The sequence below is a fragment of the Sturnus vulgaris genome, chromosome 20, assembly GCF_052056855.1.
Source record: "Sturnus vulgaris isolate bStuVul1 chromosome 20, bStuVul1.hap1, whole genome shotgun sequence".
Taxonomy (NCBI): domain Eukaryota; kingdom Metazoa; phylum Chordata; class Aves; order Passeriformes; family Sturnidae; genus Sturnus; species Sturnus vulgaris.
In genome coordinates this window covers 3,716,677-3,738,915 of record NC_142262.1, presented here as the reverse complement: position 1 = coordinate 3,738,915, position 22,239 = coordinate 3,716,677, and the positions used below count along the sequence as shown (strand labels likewise).

At 39.3% G+C, this 22,239-nt stretch overlaps 1 protein-coding gene across 12 annotated transcripts; it reads left to right on the top strand.

The window, feature by feature from the left end:
* The first annotated feature begins 780 nt into the window (after positions 1 to 780).
* Positions 781 to 21,993, top strand: ZNF207 (zinc finger protein 207). Of its 12 annotated transcripts, none has more exons than XR_015807854.1 (14): positions 782 to 978; positions 2,361 to 2,487; positions 2,898 to 3,036; positions 3,596 to 3,763; positions 4,432 to 4,507; positions 6,807 to 6,877; positions 7,966 to 8,126; positions 8,921 to 9,013; positions 10,169 to 10,411; positions 11,092 to 11,254; positions 11,409 to 11,592; positions 11,815 to 11,894; positions 16,023 to 16,077; positions 19,493 to 21,993. XR_015807854.1 is itself a non-coding variant. In XM_088176753.1 (12 exons), exons 1-11 carry the CDS (start codon positions 938 to 940, stop codon positions 11,567 to 11,569), a joined length of 1,443 nt encoding a protein of 480 aa, XP_088032879.1. In that variant the 5' UTR covers positions 782 to 937; the 3' UTR covers positions 11,570 to 11,592; positions 11,815 to 12,159. The 12 variants fall into 12 exon arrangements, 7 of the variants coding, with proteins under 7 accessions (XP_014733687.1, XP_088032879.1, XP_088032878.1 ...); XR_015807853.1 differs by having other exon boundaries at positions 6,807 to 6,907; XR_015807855.1 differs by lacking the exon at positions 8,921 to 9,013.
* Positions 21,994 to 22,239: the final 246 nt, after the last annotated feature.

The window sequence follows — 22,239 nt, the reverse complement described above, 5'->3', positions numbered from 1 at the left end:
CTTTTGCAGGCAAGCCCCGTAGGGGGAGCAGATGTGACCCCCAGCTGCAGCAGTGCCACTGCAAAGGGTTGGACGTGGCTGATAGCCGAACTTGATGATCTTACAGGTCTTTTCCAACTTTAATGATTCTGTGATTCTCTTCTAAGCACCTGGCAGACCTAGGGTGAGGAGGAGAGCTACCCATTGGGGTAACACAGACACACACCCCGATGGACTGTCACTGTAACAGAGGGACCAGTCCAGGCACACTTAAGTTGGTTTTATTGTGTTCGTGGGGTGCCAGGCTCCCCCACACATCATGGCCTCGCTGTCAGCACCCAGCAACTCAGGCACAGCCAGCACCAGAACTCTTCTTGCCCAGTAACATTTAGTGGGGACAACACAGTTTCTCTGTGACATTAAACACGAAGACAGGCAACAGTTTAGATTAGGAGGAAGCTCTTTGCTCGGAGAGTGCCGAGGCCCTGGAACACGTTGTCCAGAGAAGCTGTGGCTGCCCCATCCCTGGAAGTGTTCAAGGTCAGGTTGGACAGGGCTCGGAGCAACCTGGTTTAGTGGAAGGTGTCCCTGGCCATGACAGAGGGGTGGAACGAGATGGGCTTTAAGGCCCCTCCCAAACCCAACTACTCCGTGACTGTTTCTGTTACACACTCAAATGCCTCCGGCAGACCACCCACAGCCCCGACTGGACAAAATGGCGGCGGCGGCGCGAGGCGTCACGGGACAGCCCGGTGGGGGCGAGCGCGATCGCGTCACGTGAGCGCCCCCTCCCACCCTCCTGGCGCGGTGCATTCTGGGAGTTCGGAGGCCGCAACGGTGCCTGAGGGAGCTCGGCCGCCATTTTGTGCCTCTCGCTCAGTCCGGGGCGGCCGCGCGGGCGCTGCGGCTCTGAGGGAGCGCTTGGCTCTCTTGCGCTGTAGGTCGGGGTGACGCCGCCATGGGCCGTAAGAAGAAGAAGCAGCTGAAGCCTTGGTGCTGGTATCCTTCTGTGTGGAGCGCGGTGGATGCGGAGAGATGGGTGGGGGAGGGGAGCGGCGCGGCCTGGCGCGGTCGGAGCTCGGTCTCGTCCCGAGATGGGGCTCAGGCCCTTCTCCCCACGCTCGTTACGGTTTGTCTCGGTGCTTGGCCCTGTTCCAGCGCTGTGCTCCTCGGGATGGGGCCCAGTCCGTGCCCTTTCTGTGCTCCCCACCCCCCGCACGGCCTCAGGCCCGCTCCCATCGCCCTCGCCGAGGCCGCGGCCTCCCGCCCGATCCCTAAAGCCGGGACAGCGGGAAATGGAGAATGCTCTTTATCCCTTGCGAAGAAGGATTTTAAAGGGAGAGAGTCCCGCTATTAATAAATACATTTATTCACAGAGGGGGTGGGATGTGGTTAAAAGAGAATTTTTGAAAACTTTTATTTTTCGGGGAGCTTTCAGTTTGTAATTGCTGCATCATAATCATGTTTAATTTTTCGGTATTCAGAAATACCGGTGGCTTTTCATTTGATCGCTCCTTCAGAATGTGTTGAAGAGTGATTACAAATCTGCCTTTTCTCTTACGCTTCTGTCTTTAGAATTGTCTAATAAATTTATGAGGTGCTCCGAGGTATTTTGCCGTTTTGTTTTGGAAGGATTTGTGCTTGTTTATAACATAAATTTATGAAGTTTTGGTGGAAGTAAGGAAAACATTGTGTGTTAACATTTTCTTAATAAATAGCAAGCGTGTATTTGTTTCACCTAGAAAAATGCGTGGGGTGTTTGCTGAAATATCAATGCTGACCCTCAGAAAGGAAATGCAGTTTGCCTCTTCTGTTACATAGATGTCCAAACAGTTCTTTGCTTTTAATATTTGTTGAAAAGCAGAGAATTCTTCAGTTACTGCAGCAAATTATGCTGTCATAAAAATTGATAGTTGGATAACTGGGAGAGGAAGGAATTTTTAACTAAAACCTTTGTTCTCTTTTATGACTGATAGTTACTGGTAATTGATTAAAGAGGCACTCCTGAGTCATTTGCATAATTTCCCTTTTGCTGTTTTCAAGCCTGTTTCTCTTTTAATGCTCTAGCTGCGTTCACACCCCTGAAGAGAAAAATAGGTAGGACTTGAAAACCATGGGTCAAATAATGTAGAATCAAATGATGATTCTGATTGCGTGCAGACACCTTCCCACTTTTGTACCTGTGTAAAGGGGGATGTGCTGGATTGGACGAGGGTCTTTGGTTTCAGGCATCCATGAAATACTTGTCACCTTTTGAATGCTCAGAGGTGTTTCTTGTGCCTTTCTTTTGCTTCAGGAATAGTCACGCTGGTGCTAATTACCTTAGTCCTATCTAAAAGGTCACTCCCAGTATTAAATGTTTCCTTAACAGTCTTCAATAGGTATTGTAATAGGGATTTTGATGATGAGAAAATCCTTATACAGCATCAAAAAGCGAAGCACTTTAAATGCCATATATGTCATAAGAAACTGTATACAGGACCTGGTTTAGCTATACACTGCATGCAGGTAAGGACTTTTAGATTTATATGAGGTTTTCTTTAAAGTATGTAAAATTTAAGTGTCCTTAAGGAGGTGGGAGTTGGTACCTTCCAGAGTCTTTAAAACTGGTGAGAAAAAGACAGCAATGGCCTGCTTGCAGCACAGGAGTCCTGCTGTGTCAGCAATCAAATGGACAATGTGCAGCAGAGATCTTTGTCAGGAGTTTTGTAGGAGTAAAGGAATTGTACTGTCTTGGTTTTTCTAAGCTTATGTAAGATGGTTTTAGGGGTAATAGTAGTTATCAGAGATTAGGAAGCAGAGATCAAGAAAATGCTTGGCCAGAGAGATTATTCTCATTAAGGATATTCCTTTCCTGTCTTGAAAGTGCCTGAAGAATGCAGAATTGTGGTCAGCAGGATTTGTTTGTTTTTCTTTAGGTACATAAAGAAACAATAGATGCTGTTCCAAATGCTATTCCTGGAAGAACAGACATTGAACTGGAAATCTATGGAATGGAAGGCATTCCAGAAAAAGATATGGAGGAACGGAGGAGGTTACTTGAACAAAAAACTCAGGGTAAGGTGTAATGTGGCTGATTGTCTGTTATTTGGTGTGCTCCTTAGTCAGCTATGGCACTCAGTGAGGGTGGGATTTAATCATTCTCTGACAGCAGCTCCAGGCATTTGCCAGCCATGTGGGAGGTTGGGAGGGGTTTTTCCTTTTCTGTTCAGAAGTAGCTGCTGCCAGAGCAGCTACAACAGTTACCTATTGAATATGGGCATGGTCATTTATTTGTGAGGGTAAGGGGAAGAAAGGCTAGAGGTAAAACTATCCTGATGATTTCCACATGCTTCAGTTTCTTTGCTGTTCAAGCATACCTTTGGTTGAACTGCTTTGGTTTATGCTGGACAGCATGACATTGACACGAGGACAGATCCTTCTGTATGTTCAGGGTCATGACAGTGTGAGTCATGTTCCTTCCCTTTATTTGTGGCTATAGGTGGGCTCACACAACATTCTTTCATTGTATTTCTGTGAGTTTTTGAACACTGACAAGGTTTGAATTTTGCTGTTCGTTAATTTTATAGAATATAATTCGTGTTCATTTTGACCGTATGCATTGTACTGTCTGCAGAGAGCCAGAAAAAGAAACAACAGGATGATTCTGATGAGTATGAAGATGATGAATCTGCAGCTTCAACTTCATTTCAACCCCAGCAAGTTCAGCCACAGCAGGGGTACATTCCCCCAATGGCACAGCCAGGTTTGCCTCCTGTGCCAGGTGCACCAGGGATGCCTCCAGGTGAGAGGGTGTGTTAGGTAGTTACTGAAAACCTCAGTAGAAACATGGATTGCTGCTTGTGCTTGAATAATAATCTGCTCTTTTAACACTGGGTCACAGAATAGTTCTGTGGGGTGCTGATAAGCAGTTTCTTCGTTTTCTTCCCCTGTTCTGTGAGTGAGCATTGGTGTACTGGATTCAGATACGTAACGCTGGAGTTTAGGTTGAAGGCATGTGGTAGTAAGACAGATTAGTGCTTCAAACAGACGTGTACCAGTGATACGTGTTGATGGTGTTTATAGCAGGGTTTTGGAAACAGAATGGTTGCTGTGTACCTGGAGACTGCTAACACAGAACAGGCCGTTCATACACAGCCCACAGATACAGTGAGGACAGAACTTTGATCAGTGAGTGAAAAATGGTCTCTTGTAATAAGATGTCTTTGGAGACCACTAAGAAAATTCACAATCTTGCAGGGCTGAGGACAATTAAAGTCAAATTTGCAGGTAGTATTTATCTTGCACTGTCTGTAAGCAATATTATTTCAAAACCCAATCATTTAGAACTTTCAGCATTTAAAGTAAAAAATTTATCCAGTAAAGCATTTATTCAGTGCAAAGATGACTTAATAGATGACGTTTTTTAGCAGCTGTATGTTATCAGAGTTGAAAATCTGTTTTTCTTTTAAGGTATACCCCCATTAATGGCAGGTGTTCCACCTATGATGCCTGGAATGCCTCCTGTTATGCCTGGAATGCCACCTGGGTGAGTAGCAAGAAAGATTTAATACTACATGTTCATATTGTGTATTTTAAACAGTAACAGAAAAAGTAAAGCTAATTTTAAAAATGTACATAGGGAATTGTGGACTCTGTAACTTAAATATGAAGACTAACCAAAGAACTGGATGGCTGTAAACCAACATGTAAAATATGGCCAAACTGAATTTATGAGTAAAGTATCTTGTCGTTTTCCTGGCTTAATAATTAGTAAGCAGTAGTATATTGTAAAATTTTGTTGTGTTGGTTTAGAGCCTTCTGTGAGCCACTATTCCCTTGTGTATTGCAAATACGTTGTGTGTCTGGTTGTCAGTCATCAACATAACAGGAAAAAAGTACTGGATAGTTTATATTTTTCTTGTATTTTGGGTAAAAGATGTTGGTTTTTATGCTTGTTTGGGGTTGACACCATACACTATCACAATGTGTTTGGAAAGTCACAGTTAGATTTTTGATTTTGTCATAAATTTTCACAGATTACATCAACAGAGAAAATACATGCAGTCATTTTGTGGTGGAAACATGTAAGCATCTCATTAATGTAATTCTAGGTGCATTCATTATGCCATTTTATGTCATGTTTTTTATAAGCTTGGAATTGTTTTACTGAAAACCTTTGAATATTGCCTATAATAGGTTTTGTTACTGTATAATATATGAAGGTTTTAAGCTTTTATTTAAATGAATATTAAAAAACTGTGTCTGAAGTGCATTCTACAAAATATTAACCCTTGGAGACTTAAAGCCTCTCTCGAACAGCTCCATATGCTCCATCCTTCACACTGCAGGACATTCTGCAGGAACTCAGTTTTTATTAAACTTTGTTCACTGAGATGAAAGCTTGTTTTCTTCTGGGACATAAGTATTGATTTAATAGTCTTTGAATTTAAAATTCATATTATAGTCAAACATGGTGTGGATGCTTATCAGAACTTTAGCTTTTCTGGGTGGAAACTCAACAGAATTTAATCAGGTTGTCTGACACTTAGTCCTTATTAAATTCCTTGTTAACTTCAGGTGAGTGTTTTGTTACTTGTAAAAACACCAATGAATTTGCCAAGACTTCACTGCATTTCATTTTGGAAGGAGGGAGTGGTGTTGCATTATGCTTCTGTCTATTCTAATCTAAAATTTTGCTTACTTAACCTGATTAACTTTTGTTTAAAAATGACCAAAGGATTAGGAGACAGAAAGCAACTTTGGTTTTAGTGAGACGCCAGTTCTAGCACTGTCTGCAGTTTCTCAGGAAGTCATTCTGGGGCAGCAGGCAGCGAGCACCCAGCACTTGTTTTGATGTCTGCTGAGTGGCAAGACTCACTTTGCCTTCTCCAACCAAAAAAAGGACAGTGGGTCTTTGTTCCCAGTATTGCTGCTTCTGCAGTGGTTGTTCCCTGCGTAGCAGTGATAGATGAGTTGAGAGCAGAAATCAGACTTTCCAGAATGACTGCTCACCTATTCATGAATTTGATCTGAAAACAGCAGTGATAAAAGTGTCTTGACTGTCATACAAACAGAAACTGCTTCTTAGTGGGGTTTTGATTTGTACTGGAGTGCTGCAGATCAGATTATCTTGCTCACTAAAGTAATAAGCATTCTTTTATTTTGTTTCTCTAATCCATTTTTAAATGTCTACAAAAAATTAAGCAAACTTAAGATGTTTGTTCCCTGTAAAGAGCTCATATCTACTCATCTAGGAAAAGAAACCAAACCCATTTTTAATATGGAGAAAAAAATGTTACAATGATAACATCTCACATAAAAAAATCAAAATCCCACTTTAGTATTTGGAGTGTTTTCTGTAATTGAAACTCCAGAAGCTTTCTTGCCCTATGGTCTCTGCTCTGCTTTTGTCAATATTTTTTGGATAGTTCTACAGCTCTGGGTTATCTGCCAGTCAGTGTCAGAGAGGAGTGCTAGCAGACGTGCAGCGATTGCAGTGTGATTGGAGCTAGCTGCTTTTCCTACATTCAGACTCCATGAGTCTACTCAGGTCGGGTTCTTGGAGCACTGTGCTGCAGCTAACAGTCTCAGAGAGATTTCAAGAAACACTGGAAATCTCAGAAGAAGTGAGATCTTGAGAAATTAAAGTTCAAATAAGTGTTTGGGGTTTTAGGTGCTGGGTTATGTTTTGGTTTTATTCTTGTGGAGTCAGTTGGTTTGGAATTGCCTCTCTTGAGAGCTTCTTGAAATTACCATTATTTTTCATCTAATACAGGGATGTGCCAATTGTCTTAACACATTATCATCATGAGTGTTCATACTAGTGCTTGTTCTCTGTTCAATAGGATGATGCCAATGGGTGGAATGATGCCTCCTGGGCCAGGAATCCCACCTCTTATGCCTGGTATGCCACCAGGTAGGTCAGGGTTGTCGAACTCGTACTATGGTGAGAGTTTAATTTTATTTATTTATTTATTTATTTATTTATTTCCACTAAGATTTAGGATTTATGTAAAGAACATACAGACTTTATGCTATCACCCACCACCTTGATGTGGTTGGATTGCCACAGAAGCCGTTCTTGTGCAGAGGTGATTGATTTATGGCTTCTGATTATTATAATTATTTGACTTTTATACCGTTGTTAAAGTAAAAAATAGAATACAGGTTTTTTGTTTCATTGCACTTTCTCACACTGTTGTGTTGCCTGGTCTGTCTTCATCCCTTTTTAAAATTAATGTTTGTAGTTGCAGTTGGAAAATAATAATGATTGAAAACGTGGAATGTGAGGAATAGTGTTGGTGATTTACCCAACTAATGAATCTGCAGCGTGGAGAAACTTAACTGACATTTTGGTCTCTTACCATAGCTAGAAGAGATATTACTTAAGCAGATCTTAGCAGCCCTAAGTTTCCTGGGTGCTCCAGCTGACCAGCAGCTATGTGATAATGAAGTGAGATTTGCTGGTTTGCTTGATGGGACCCATGGGAGCTGTTAACTTCCCACTTGACCTCTCCTAGAGCTCCATGCACACCAAATGCAGGTGTTATGGTGACACTACAAAATGTCCCAGTCCACTTTACTGATGACCCCAGCAAAGCTGTGTTTTGGTCACTGTTCTGGTACTGTTCAAAAACACTTTAGTCTCTCTTAGATTTTGGAACGGTGTTATCCATGCTCTTGGCAGTGAAGGTGCAATGTGTCAGAAACAGTTACTGCATTAATTGTGTTGTTTTATTGAGAGCATAAACTTCATTATTGCAGCTTTAGTAAAAAGCAGCTTAATCTAGCATTGCTCTGAAGTGTTTGAGGTTACTGCCTGTTCATGGTCATTGACTGGTGACTGCTGGCATTATGCTTTGTCATGTTTTATGTTACTGTTGCCTTAAAAATACATGTTGTAGTGGGAAACTTTGTTCTAAGGAGCACTGGGAACAGGATTGTCTAAAGGAATATTCGTGCTTCCTGGAGCCTGATCCGTCGCCCATTGTTTGTGGTTTGTAGGGATGCCCCCGCCTGTTGGGCCTCGGCCTGGCATGCCTCCAATGACACAAGCACAGCCTGTTACAGCCCCGGGCATTCTGAACCGGCCTCCTGCTCCTGCTGCTACAGCCCCGACCCCACAGCCTCCAGTTACTAAACCACTCTTCCCAAGCGCGGGGCAGGTAAGGTATCCCAGAGCCTGGAATCTCTTGTTATGTTCTGCAAATACCCACCGTGTCAACAGTGCCTGTTTATTACTGAGGAGGCCCAAGAAATGACTGGCTCAGGTTTTTGCTTGGGTTGATCCTTAAGTTTAATTCAGTGTAGTGCTTGAATGAATTTTAAAAGATTCTTTTGTTTGTCTTAAAACAGCTGTGAAACCAGACAGAAGTTCTGTAAGCACTGAGGAAGGAAGGAATAGGCAAAACACTCTTAAACGCCTTTAGTTTGTTGTCCATAAGGGAGCTTTGGGTGGGTGAAGAGATGTGTTAGCTGAATCTGATTGCATAGAACTCTACCTAAAATTTCCAAATTAAAAATCTTGACATGACTTGTTCTCAGCTGTTCTCATAATGGGCTCTCTACTGATAAATGGATGAATTTATTCTGTAGTCTTGCAAACTGGTTAAACATTGCCCGAGTTAGGAGGTTTTTTTCCTTCAAAAAGTTTAGGAGTATGTCAGTGTACTGCAAAGTTCATTTCAATGTTTTGGGGAGGGAAGTGGGGAATTGATAGTTGCTTGTGACCTCTTCCCTTTGAATGCACTTTGTTCTTAGATCCTGGAGTTTTTATTTGCCTTCAAGTATGTTGCAGAAGCCTTTGTAATGTACTGTTTGCATTTTGGGCGTCTGCAGGGAAGATAGATGTTTACAAAAATACATAGGAAAGGGCTTAGTGTAAGAAATCCTTTCATCTGGATATTTTCCACCCATTTGTTTGGAGACTTTTCACTGTTTCCTTTCTTTTATGCTACAGATGGGGACACCTGTCACAAGCTCAAGTGCAGCTTCCTCCAATTCAGAAAGTCTCTCAGCATCTTCTAACGCTCTGTTTCCTAGCACAGCACAAGTACGCAGGAAGTCACAGTTTAAAACAAATTGCTTTGCAACTTAACCCTTTGGACCGTCCTGTCAAATCCAAAATTGACTAAACATCTTCAGATAATTTCTGTTATATTCCTGATTATGTTTAGCTGGTAAAACTGGAGAGTCCTTGATTATGAGTTGCATCTTACCAGAAATAAGCATGTCAAAGTGCCCAATTTTTCTTAGTGTGAAAGAATGAAATGTAACATCCTGGTTCTAAAGGGTTAAAAGAGCATGAAAGCAGTTAAATGCATTTTAGTGGGCAGTGGTTAGCTTGATGCATGGTGAAAGCTTTTTAGTTTATGTTGTTTAATATGGCACATCATAATGTAGGGAATTTAAAGTTTGAATTACGTGCAAAATGTTCATTTGATTGGGAGATTCAGTTAATTGTAAATATGCAGTGACTAGAAACAAAAGCATTCTCTCATAACTAAGGTTTGCTTTGGAGATTGCTATGTCTTTTGAGACAGCTTTGCAAAACAGACTTTTACAGGGTTTTTGTAACAAAAGAGTAGGAGATGTGAAATGGGGATCTCTAGTGGACCTCTTACCTGCTTCCATTGGTTCTTCATTCACAGCTAAGATTAAAGTTCTGTAGATAGTACTTTGTGAAAATACTGCAATGTGTTTATAAGGAGAATGCTTAAAGCCCTGACACAGTAGAGCTTTCTTACACATTTGATTAAAATAGTTCTTAAATACCTAATTATAATGAATACTAGCACTTTAAGCTGTTCTCTAAACTAATGGTTGCTAAAGTATGTTAATTTAGTGAAAAAATAATGAATTTATACTTAGAGGCTCCTAAAAAATAGTGGTTCAGGAAAGATTAACACATTTGCCAAATTCAGTGTTTGAGATAAAATAGTGGGGTGGTTTTTTCTTTGTTGTTCCTTTGTTGTGGTGGCTTTTGACCTGCAAATTCTAGACTTTCCTCTGTGTGTGTGTATATGTGTACATACTGGGGTTTATTTTGTCTTGGTTTCAGTTGCTCTAGTATGCAATAAGGCTGAACTTTACTTTTGTCCAGCTTATTATAATTATGTATCTCACTGGAACGTTTCAGAGGTCTAACAGTCATCATTTACATCTTCCTATGCTTTGAGAAGTGTTGACCTGTCTCTGTGTTTCACAGGCTGCAGCAGCTGTGCCAGGGCCAGTTGGTACTGATTTCAAACCTTTGAATTCTACACCTGCAACAACAACGGAGCCCCCCAAACCAACATTCCCTGCTTACACACAGTCTACAGCCTCAACCACTAGCACAACAAATAGCACTGCAGCTAAACCAGCTGCATCTATCACAAGTAAGCCTGCTACCCTCACAACAACCAGTGCAACCAGTAAGTTGATCCATCCAGATGAGGATATATCACTGGTAAGTTAATATGTTTTCATTGTTTTACTGAAAAATGCGATTTATGATGATAATGGCAGGTGTAATGGAATTTCATCTATGCTCTGCATTTTGTGTATTTTAGTAATGGTGACAGTGCAAACCATACAGAACAAATGTAACTGAGAGAATTTCTTTGATTGCAAAGTGATGACTGGCATATTGCAGTCGTCTTGCTGCAGTCTAAGCCTTAGTTTTGGTGGTGGTGGGAAATCTCTCAACCCAAAATACAGTTTGGACTTTTGCTACATGTGTCTTAAACTTGAAGTTAACTAGGTCAGGGTAGTAAGTGAAGAACAAAAGACTGAAAAATTTGAAGTTGTTTTGATGCTATTACAGCAGTTAGAAATACGGAATTTATGGATAAAACAAATGAACATTAATTACAGTTCAGTGGTCTTTAGATTTGTGTTTTTAAGAGAAAAAGGTTTTATTCACCTGAGGGAAAGGGAGAATTTGAGTTCCGTGCAGAATGCTCGAATTGGTCTATATTAAGGAAGAAAGTCTGTAGAAATCCTACTGCTGCTGTGTGATGTTACTAGTAGTCTTTGAATTTGTAAGGTAGTTAAAATAGTTTAGTAATCTACTTTGTTGCACCTCTACTTACTTTGCTTTTAGTGAGTTTTAACACAATGTGTTGTGGTTGTCTCTTCTGGTTTTAGGAAGAGAGAAGGGCACAGTTGCCTAAATACCAGCGCAATCTTCCTCGACCGGGCCAGGCTGCGCTGGGTAATCCACCGGTTGGACCAATTGGAGGTATGATGCCACCTCAGCCAGGAATTCCTCCACAACAACAAGGAATGAGACCTCCCATGCCACCTCATGGTAATCATAAGTTTCCCAGCTTCCTGGTTTTGAAAAGATTTGTGAAGTTGCCTATGCTAGCAGGGAGGGGTGGAGCTTTTCACAATACGCACTTCTCACTGTTTAAAAAAAAATTTAAAAATTATTCTTTGCATCTTAACTGTTCTGTTTATAGGTCAGTATGGTGCTCATCACCAGGGCATGCCAGGATATCTTCCTGGAGCAATGCCTCCATATGGTCAGGGACCTCCGATGGTGCCCCCATACCAGAGTGGACCTCCTCGCCCTCCGATGGGAATGAGACCTCCCGTAATGTCACAAGGCGGCCGCTACTGATGCTCCTACTCACACTCTAATAGGTTTGGAGATTAAACCTTTTCTCATCTTGTGCTGTTAATATAGCCGAGCTTCCGTCAATTAAGGCTTCATTGTGACTTTTTAAAAAAATAAGTATCTTCCCACATGCAAGGAGCTATTGGACATTCTGATTTTACATGGGAAAAATTATTTGGAATAATAACAGGAATTTTTCCTGATGTTGCAATTTATACTGTATGGCTTCTTTTTCATGTTTCATCTAGGTTTTTAGAAGTGAAGTATAGTAAATATGGTTCGTTAAATTGTGAAGGCGCTGGAATTACATGAACATACCACCTTAAAGGCAAGTTCTGTAATGTTATGTTGCTATTTGTGAAATGATGCCTTCACAGCACTTCAAGTGCTGTTGGACTTCATGTCCCCAACATAGTTTGGTGAGGGCTGTAACTGTTCCCAACTACTTGTACATTAAAGTCTGAACTTGTAACAATATTTAATGTATTTAGAGTTCCTCCTGTTCCAGGGTTTAAGTAAACTGACCCACTAAGGTCATGTGACTTTTCTGTACTGTTATAAACTTCATTGTAATAAAAGAGGAGAAAAATTTATATGCCTTTTTATTCGTGACCAGCTGTGGACAACTGCCTGAAAGGTTTGTACAGATGCATGCCGTGGTAGCCATTGGTGTAATGAACACAGTTATTGGTGCTGTTTTGATAAAGTCTGAATTCCTTGTTCTAAAAAATCACTCCTTAGCTGTATGTCTGAGTAGACAAAGACCTGTACACTTATTAACTGACTCCTCAAAACTGAGGCTGCAGGAGGCACATCCTAACTCTTGATTGTAACGTCTCTTAATGCTTATCTTTCTTTATTTGTGCTTTCTTGTCCTCAATAAATTTTAAATGATTTCTAGTCTTGCTAGAAATCTACACTTGCTTGTAGGATGTGAAAGTGCTCTGAGATACATCCTAGTGCCAAGGTATGTCCCATTAGTTCACTCTGCAACTGATGCTTTTTAATGTGCAAATGGAGGTGAATTTTAGGAGCCTTTTAGGTGAACATTTCTAGAAGCTTAGATGCATGGCACATGGGTGAGTGACTTCCAGTTGATGTATTGAAGTTGACCTGCAAAAGAGAAATAGTAGCTTAACCCTCTTAATGCACAGAAGAGTCAAAGCAGGCAAGAGTAATGTATTACATGCTGTGTTTTTACTTTAAATGTTCAGAATTTCATGTTTTGACAGTCTCTGAAAGGTGAACCATCTGTAACCATCTGTTGTGTGCTATGATCAGATGTTGTCTTGAGTTTTCTTGAGCCATTCAGTGAAAGTTTCTGGACTAAGAGACCTTTTTATCCAAGAGAGGTCTTCCCTCTATGAATTAGCCATTTCTCTGTTTATAGGAGCAGAGCAACAAGTTCCTCTTAAGGTTCTAATTAAGTCTGACATCATTTGTTCCTGTGTTATACCTCTGATGAGTATGTAGAAGGAGAGTTTTTGAAGGGGAGGGAAGTGAGAGCATCTTTAGCCTCTTCTCAATAGGGAAAAGAGTGGTGAATTTCTCATTTGCAGGTCAACTTTAAATACATGTGCCAGCCTCAAGCCTTATCTGCAGTTTAATTAATGGGGATATCCCTTCCATAGGGTAGGGTTAGAAGGATTATCAACATTTTTGTGTCATTATATTCATAGATGTTTTTGTAGATGGTGGAAACTTTTCATTAATTATAATACTGAGCATTACTGCTCTGTTTCCTGAAAGTCTTGGGGTTTTTTAGCTGCACTAAAGTACTTCATGTGACTTCATTCTGTACTGTCTCTTACAAGTGCAAAAATACAGTACAGCTGAAAAACTACAGTGTCTCAGCTTTTGACCTGTGGTGACAGAATGTCTCAAAAGCACCAGAGCGTCCAGTGCAGCCTAGTTACAGCTGAATGGCTGTAGGTTAACCATTAAGAATTGCCAGCACTTTTTTCTGAAGTGTTTGGCAGTTTTAGGACCATAACTCCAAGCCTCTGTTGAGAAGCAGATCTCTCTAATCACTGGTATCTACTGCTCACTGTCAGATGTGCAGTATTTGGCTTGCAAATGTGCTGAGTGGGCCTTGATGTCAATTTTTTTGTTAGCTCTTCATCTTGCTTTAGGCATAAGTCTGACAGTAAAACTTGTTTTGCTCAGGCAACACTTTAATATTCTGGTTTTCTTCTGTTTACCTAATTAGGATAATTGCAAAATACTGAAGAAATTTTTGATGTCTTATATTTATATTACTCATAAAATTCGTATATTATAAAGTGATCTTAACTACTGCTTGTAAAACTATAAAACTTCTTGCTTTTTCTGAGGATCATACTGCTGCTCTAAGGATGCTTTGCCCTTCTGCCCCAGTCAAGTAAATCCCATCTCCCTTTGGTGTCTTTCTCTAATTTTCCTTATGTTGTTTTCAGACCCCTGCTTTTCCTGGGATGAAACCTTATTGCATGCACTGTTAACTCAGCATATTCTGCAAGTTGTATTAATTAAGTTTCACTCTTTTAAACGGTGAATGTCTCATTCTGATAATGGTACCATTTTGTAGCTAATACTGCATAGACTTCAAGCTTGAATGCATTTTGAAAACGATCTTTCTTTAGTATAATGTTATGAAAATCCTTTGAGCAAGTACTGCCACATGCATTTCATTAGTACTTGCATACAAGCAGGTGAATAACTTTTCCGTGATTTTCACGTGGATACTTTCCTGCTCCTGTCATTCCTATGCAATAAGAGCTGTGATGTGGCTGCCTTTAGTCTTCACTTACTCTTGTCTCTTGTGTGATTCTTCTTTAAACAGGCAGGTGTTTCAGTGCCTGTGTTGTCTGTTGGTCCGTGCCTTCATTTCTTTGGATACTGCTTCTTAATGTTCAGAGAGTTGGATTTATGGTGTATTTACTCAAAAACAGTAAAACTACTTTGAATGTAATAATTGTTTGTATAAAGACAATCTTGGTTTACGGTACCAAGTTAATCAACATAGCTCTGCCAGCAAAATCCCTGATGTAATGCAGCCATCAAAACAGGATTTTGCTTTAGTTAATCTCTTCCTAGAAGGAGATTGCAGAAGTCTTTATGATTACAGAAAAGCATATGTTTTATAGCTGTTGCAGGACTCTAGTGATGTAATGACATAGGCAGAAGCTTTTTTTTAAGTTGTTGCCCAAATTTGCCATGGCAGATCTTGCAGTAAAACTCACCCTTGCACAAGTGCATTTTGACCAGTCTTGAAATTGCAATATAATGCAAATGTTGAATACAAAAGACTAGGCTACAAGAAAATTTCAGACACAGATGGAAAAATAGTTTTAACAAAAAAAAAAGCCAGAACTTAGAGGATCTAGGATTGTTCTAGAAGGTTCTCAGTTATTTTATGCATGGTGTCACAATATTGTAATAAGCATATATCATAATCATAATAATGATCTTTAGGGCAAAATGGATGAGATTGGCATAGAAGAACCTTGAAAAAGCCTGGGTTAGTTTTTTAGAAGTCTTTATATACTCTTCCAAACTGCCATTAGAATAGCCTTCTGCCATTGGCAAAGTTCCTTTAAAAATACTACTTAGCTGGCATATGTAGATTGAAAATTTCTTCTGAAACTTTTGGATTGCCTTTTTTTTCCTTCCACAGATGATATTTTAGGTGCTGATAATAAATTTGAGGCTGGGCTGTTTATCTAATAATAATGGATAACTCTTCCTCACTCTGTGCATGCATGGGACAATGTAAAAACAAGCTTCTAGAAATAAATTCAGATTCATCTGCCTTCTCTGATTTCTGCCAGTATTTTAGTCTGTGGAGCTCTTGAGCAGCACTGACACAGAACTGGATAACTTACTCTCTTAAAACGTGGATGAAATTGAATGGGATAGCTAACCTACCGTTATTTTATAGGAATCAAAGAATTCTGGATACAAGACGAAAACTAAAATACTGAGATTACTTCTGTTTTATGAACAGGAAGAAGGGCATTATAACCTTCAGTAAAATTGAGACTGATACACTAGTCCATAAGCTGGGGCCACCATTTAAAATTGTAACTAATGACACTTCTTAGTAAATGTCTTAATAATTGTACTGGTCTAGTTTCTACATGAACACTGAGAAAAGGGTGAACATTTTCAGTGGCTGGTGGAATCTTTAACTCAACTTTCCATGAACTAGTACAACAAATACTGTCAGTTATGGGAAAAATGCCCCCAAACAATTGACTGACGTTCCATTGATCAAGATACAAAGCAAAACAAGCTGTCCAATTCAGAAATAGCTACCAACTACAAAAAATACTGTTTGGGCCTAACAAAAGAGGTGCTATAGCAGTCATTTTCTTTTGTTTGCTTGATCACTGGAATTTTGTTAATTTTGAATGCATGTCTTTCACTTAATTGGGTCATGTTTTTTCTAAAATTTAAATTTTTCTTCTTCCTATAGCCCTGCCATAGGACAGGCTGAGGCAGAGTCTCAGTGTTGCCCTGTTCAGTCTGAGGCAAGTGGGATTTACTTTATTCATTCTGGGGGCTTTCACAGCTTTATGGCTGTTGGATATTTATGTCCCCAAACTTGCAGCAAGTTTGGTGAAGGCCCCTAAATTTATTTTAATTTAGGTTTTTTTATTCTCTTTTGGTAGATGGGCTCTATATTAATATTTATCTTTTTATTATCACTGTGTTTTTAAGAGTCTTAAGGGGAGGGAACCTGTTTTAAGATGTGTGGGTACCTTTTCTCTTAATAGAATGCATTTCCTTCAAGGCTGCTCAGGTAGTCCTTAAGCCACACTGCCCCTCCCCATCTTTCCTTGCATTGCATTTGTGCTGTATTTGTTTTTGGGTTTGCTAGTGTTGATTTTGTGTAGTCTCTGAATTAGTGGCATGTAAATATCAATTATTAATGTTTTCTCTTCTGAGGAGGTGTATCTGTTGAAAAGCTTAAAATAGGTTTGAACTAGTAAGTTAATTGCTATAAAATTGTGTTGCCCAAATTACAGAATACAGTTTCTTTGAAGAAGGTTGAGATGTTAATACTGCTGCGTGCTGTACCTCAACAAATATTAATGTAGAGCCCTGCAAAGAAATAGAAATCAGATCTGAGTTAGTAACAGAAAATAGAAGAGTGAGAAATCAGAGCTGCAGGTCTTTCATTTTGCCAGTTTCAGGGAGAGCCTTTTCCTCAATCTCTGATAAACATGAAATTTGAGATTATTTTGACTATTGCAACAATAGTAAGAGTTGGAAAACTTTTTTTTTTTAATCTTGTGAAATTCTGTTGCACATTCAAAATTTGCTTTATTTGAACTTTCTCCTTTCACACAGTGACTAGTAAAAATTTCTACCCTTTGTGAAGAAAAAGGTGCTCGTTCTGTTGCAGATGCATTGTTTGTGAATGCATGAGGTTGCTTAAAGACAACTTCAGCTTCAGAACAGCAGGTTTTGCCCAGGGAGGTCTTGCAGCGTATCAGCAGTGAAATAGTAAATAAACAAATGTGGGAGTCTAGTTTGACCCTTTTTTTTTTTTTTTTTTTAAGTTTTTGAGATATTTTTAAAGTTTGTGGTGAGGCTTTTTTTATGAGCATAGACTCTGTTTCGTTTCTTTGAGGTTTTGCTAAATAATGACCCCTAATGGGATTTCAAGTGATTTTAATTCAAGTATAGAGTTGTAATTAATTTAGAAGAGTGGATTGCACATTGCTGTTGTGCCCTTCTTTATTTGTACTCTGCCCTTTGCATTTTTCCTGTAGAAGGCTCCCCCAAATCCCTGTCTGACTGGAAAATGGACATGTCCATGTTAACTGTTTCAGAATGGTTATTGAGCATGGTCTTGCTTTGCTAATTCTCATTGTGGTGCTCCCCCTGATAACAGTGATGATGAGAGTAACTCTTCAAGATAGACTATTGCAACTAGTGCTTCTTTCACTTGCTTAATTTACAGGAGCATTTGGCTTAGTTCTTATTTCCGTAGAATGTCTAAGGAAACTGTTTAACTCAAAATAATCTGTTGTGGGACTTGTACTTCTTGCTTCAAGTATCTGAATCTCTTTGAGTCTCAAAATAAAAAATAGGCAAATTCCAAATGCCTCTTTATTTTGAGGGATGAAGCATGTTCTTTAGTTACATTCCAGTATCGCAGGTCTCATTGCAGCACTTTGGGTATCACAAAGTTGTACATCTTGCTATTGGTGACATTACTAAAGGTGACATTATTTCAGTGACATGATAACAAAATGAGGTCTTGGAGTTCAGTTTTTTGAAGCTCAAGTAGGGGCACATAACTTTTTTAAAGAGATGGGGTTACTGATACTTGGCTAAATGAGGTAAATTTACACCTGCCGTATTAAACAAGAAAAGTAACTTGGAGATGTGGTCAGTAAAGTACACACCACTCACTAAGAACTTTTAAAAAATCTGTATGCTTGCAATCAGTCAGACCAGGGAAACCAGTGGTAGTGACTGGGTTCTGTAAGAATGCAGCTGCCTGTGCCTGCTGAGCCATTTTGTCTGTCATGGCTGGGGTAGGTTGGAAGTAGTTTAGAGGAAAGCAAGTTTGGGGACAGCCGTTTAAGGGACCAGAATGAATCAAAGTGTTTGTAAAGTGTAATGTATTTAAAGGTTCTTTCTGAATTTCTGAAAGACACTTGGTGAGAGGTTTCTGGCACACTGTAAGCAGCAGCTTAATGCAGTCTTGATTGCCAGAGCTCAGATTCCCAGTAAGGCTCTGTTAAAAGAAATGCAGTTTTACTGCACTCTTGTGAAGGTGTGGCTGAGGGGGCTGAGCACTGGAGCCTGCTGCTTTGGCAGCCAGCCATATCCTGTCCTGACCCACAGCATCCAGGGTGTTACCTTCAGACCACTTGTTCCTGGCATCCTGCTGAGTCACTTTTGACTGTCCCTGGTATGAATAATTGCAAGGCTTGGTATTTGTATACCTGGACGCTGTTGTGAATAGTGAGGCCCTTGCACCTTTTGAACAAGTTTACAGTAACCTTAAATTCTTAGGGGCTTTCTTGCAGTAGGGACAGTCAGCAACGCTGCTATTTTAAAGGCACTGAATTTGACTTCTGCAGAAATATTGTCTTTAACTTACTTGCCTTAAGGTTTTTCTTTATTGAGCATATAAAGAAGTGAAAAAATTTTGAGTAAATAGTAGAATTTTAATGCCAGTATCTTAATTAGAAGCAAAGAAGCACATGACATTGAGAGCTTGAAAGCTTCCTTATAAATTCTCTTGTTAGCAGTTTGTGTCTCTTATAGCTAACTGCCTTATACAAGGTTCAAGCTTCTGACATTAGACGTTTTTCCTTAAGTTTTGTCTAAATCTCTACTATATTCAGAAAGGGGACGTGGCTTGTAGAATTTTGGCTTCTGCTGCTCTTAGTAGCCAATATGTATAACTGGTTTTTGCTAACAGCAATTTTAAATACCAGAAATTAATGCAGTACAACCAAAGGAAGCTATTTCACCATCTCCCAGCTTAGGAAGCCCTGTAATGCTTGGAGATAAAGACATCATGCAGAGCTTTTTTCTTTTCTCTTTTTGCACTGAATTCTTTAGCTTCTTTCTCATAAATTTAAATGGGGAAAAAATATATTTTGATCTTTTACTTGTAAAGTACAGAATAAGAAAACACACTTTAAGACTTAAATGAAGGAACCTGGCAATGTAAGTATTGTAATTTTCTTTATGTCTTTAATAGGCAACAGGTGACCTTGTTAAACTTATGGGTTATGTATGAAAAATCAAAAGGGCAAATTGAAAGTAGTTTCATAGTTGCCTTTACTTCACATGCTTTTCTCAAGCAACAAATTGCAGTAATTGAAGTTTGGCAGCTTTTTTTTTTTTTTTTTAATAAAAAACTAAATTATGTGTTAAACACTTTGGTTTAATACAATTTGTGTTTCTGTTAACTAGCAGCAGAATTTCAGCATTTGCTACTTACTGGTAGAGAAGAAAAATTCCACAGAACTGCCAGTACAGGTTAGTTTAATCTGTAAGTACCTGATGTTCCTATTTGAAATAATTTGTTCAAATGATACCACTTAAATACCTGAGGGGAATATTGGTCTCTGAAATGTGATTGTTACCTACTACTGATTCCAGTAGTGAGTGAACAGACTAGACTTTTTTTGGAAGATCTGTAATGGATTTAACTATGCTTGTGGACAGGTAAAAAATATCTGCAAGCACCTTTAAGGAAAATTTAATACAGAATCTTTACAAGCAGCCTTTGATGTTATTGAAGGGTGTGAAAATCTGAAGTCAAAATTACTGTGCTAACATGCCAGTTATTGATGAGGCTGTTTTTTATCAGCAAACCAGCAGGATCCTGTGTTTGTTGTGTTGGGGATTAAGCATTTCTGTTTGTAAGAATCCATAGCAGTTTGTAATCTTTCCATTTTCTTTAGCTATTGCTAATTACCCTTTCTTACCCACAGATTTTTACTTTGTTAGGCCGGTAAGCAGGAGATTGTTCTTCTATGCTTTTTTAATTATGACTTTTGTTAGTTCATTTCAGCACTTCAGAGGCTACCTATGAACATGGTTTTGTCCAGATGTTTGATCTTACTCCAGGGTTACTGTTCTACCTCTATTTTAATTCTGCCCTATTCCATCTTCCCAGAAATTCTTAAGAAACCTTAAAGTAGGAAAGATTTGTGAATGGATATAAGATGCAGCTTTCTCTGGAATGGCTGCATACATTTATTTCTATTTAGACTTTGTATATCTCATCTCTGCATACCAGGAGAAGAGAATTTTGTCTGTGCTGTAGCACAAAGCAGAGATCCACAGCTGGATGGGCTGTAAGACTGTGCTTTAATTCACTTTTTAAGGCCATGATGTCCCACTCTGAATTTGAGGGGCTTTTGGCATCACTGGTGGGTAATTACTTAGTCAATATGGGGGAGGTCATAGTTAAGTGGTAGCAGAACAAACACTTCAGTTTTGCCAGCTCATCTGAGGGGATCTAGAGTGGGTTTGAGTGACTCTCCACCTCCAGCAGAACTGCTTGTCTTAGGCTTCTGAACTCTTAAAGGATGCTGCATAATTCATCATAAAAACGTACACAGTTTCAAGGCAATTGTAACTTCACAGGTTTTAGAATAATTACACTTGCAACCCATTGCCAGCCATCTTCTACGTATCAGTTCTTGGTAATTCACACTAAATTGATTTGTCTCCAATGAAATACAGGCAAATTTCTGACTAATGTTGCTTAGGTTTTTTTTCTGGGAAAGGGAAAAGAAGTTATACGTTAATATTTATAATTTAGCTTTATCTGTATTTGCTTAATCTTAATTGAAGGTGTACAAGAATAAAAGGGATACCTTGTTGTGAGGCCATTACCCTGTTAACAGAATGTATCTATATTTCTTACACCCTCTGTGGTTGACGTTAGCTGGTGCTTAATGTAGTGCTCAGTACTAAGTTGGAGTGACTAACTGGTTTTGGCTGCTCAATTACCTTATCAAGTCCTGGTTTTGACAGTGTTTGGATGCAGACCTGCACTACTTGTACACCAGCCTTGCAGTCAGTGGGGATAACTAAAGGGCAGAGTGTGTTCCATAGTGTCTTAACAAAAAAAAAGTTGCATTTCTCCAGGATAGATCATAGTAGCAATCTGGTGGAATATCATCTCTTTGTGAAACTCTAAATGGCAATTACTTAAGGTACTTTTTGGTAGAATAAAGTTTTTCTTTTGCGATAGGACCAAAACAATACTGGAAACTTGAACTTTGATTACAAGGTGAGCAGTGTTAAATTGTAGCTCAACTTCTGACACACCATTAAGGCAGCTGTCCATTGTAAAGTGGTTCAGCAGTCTTCCTCCCAGTTCTGGTACTGTATATTTAGAACAGTTTGTCATTTCCTGCTATTTCCTTAGACTTCTTGCTCCTTAGACTCAATTACCCTTTTAGAGTTTCTTGTCACTCTGCAGCAAACCAAAATGAACAAACTCCAAGCTGTTTTTAGTATCTGCATAAAGGACTGTTGAGCACATGAGTGAGTAGTGTCCCCTTTTGGTTGCAGTATGACAGAAGTTGGTGTGTTGTGAAGGGGTTTTTTCTGTAACTTGGTACTGCTTTTGTGTTAAGTGGTATGAAAGGGCTGGGATTACTGATCTTTTTAAAAAGACAGGTGGTGGCAAAATACTGATGTTGAATTTAATTCAAGAAAGTGAGAGACTGGTAAGTATATGCATCACTTTAATGCATGCAAATAATAGTAACAATAACAAGCTTAATTTTATAGCAGTTTACAAAGAAGATTAAAAGAAAATACGGAGCTAACATCATTTGCATCCACTGGGATCCTTCTCTGAACTGTTCTTCAGGAATGGGTCATTGCACATAAAGCCATCTGTAATGTGTGATCATTGTGTAACAGTCTCAGATTAAACAAGTGAATCACTGTTTCTGTGTATTTTTTTTCTCTTGAAAACCTATTTAAATTATTATTGCAACAGATGTTATGGTGGGAATAACTTGGTACCAGCTTTTTTATTCTCTGTAAGCTGCAGAGACTCATTTATGTGAGCTCTGACTTAAAGTGGAGACAAACAAGTGAATCCTGACTTCTTAACCTGTAACTTCCTGTTGCTGTTGATCCACTGTCCTGCTGCTAAGCTTACTGTACAAAGCCATTGAAGTTGGAAGAGT

What these genes read in the sequence shown, in the direction of transcription:
- ZNF207 (XM_088176752.1), top strand. Translation starts at nt 938, where the DNA reads ATGGGCCGTAAGAAGAAGAAGCAGCTGAAGCCTTGGTGCTG. An exon ending in ACTTGAACAAAAAACTCAGG is followed by an intron (nt 3,037 to 3,595) that starts GTAAGGTGTAAT and finishes TACTGTCTGCAG; the next exon opens with AGAGCCAGAAAAAGAAACAA. An exon ending in CAGATGAGGATATATCACTG is followed by an intron (nt 10,412 to 11,091) that starts GTAAGTTAATAT and finishes TTCTGGTTTTAG; the next exon opens with GAAGAGAGAAGGGCACAGTT.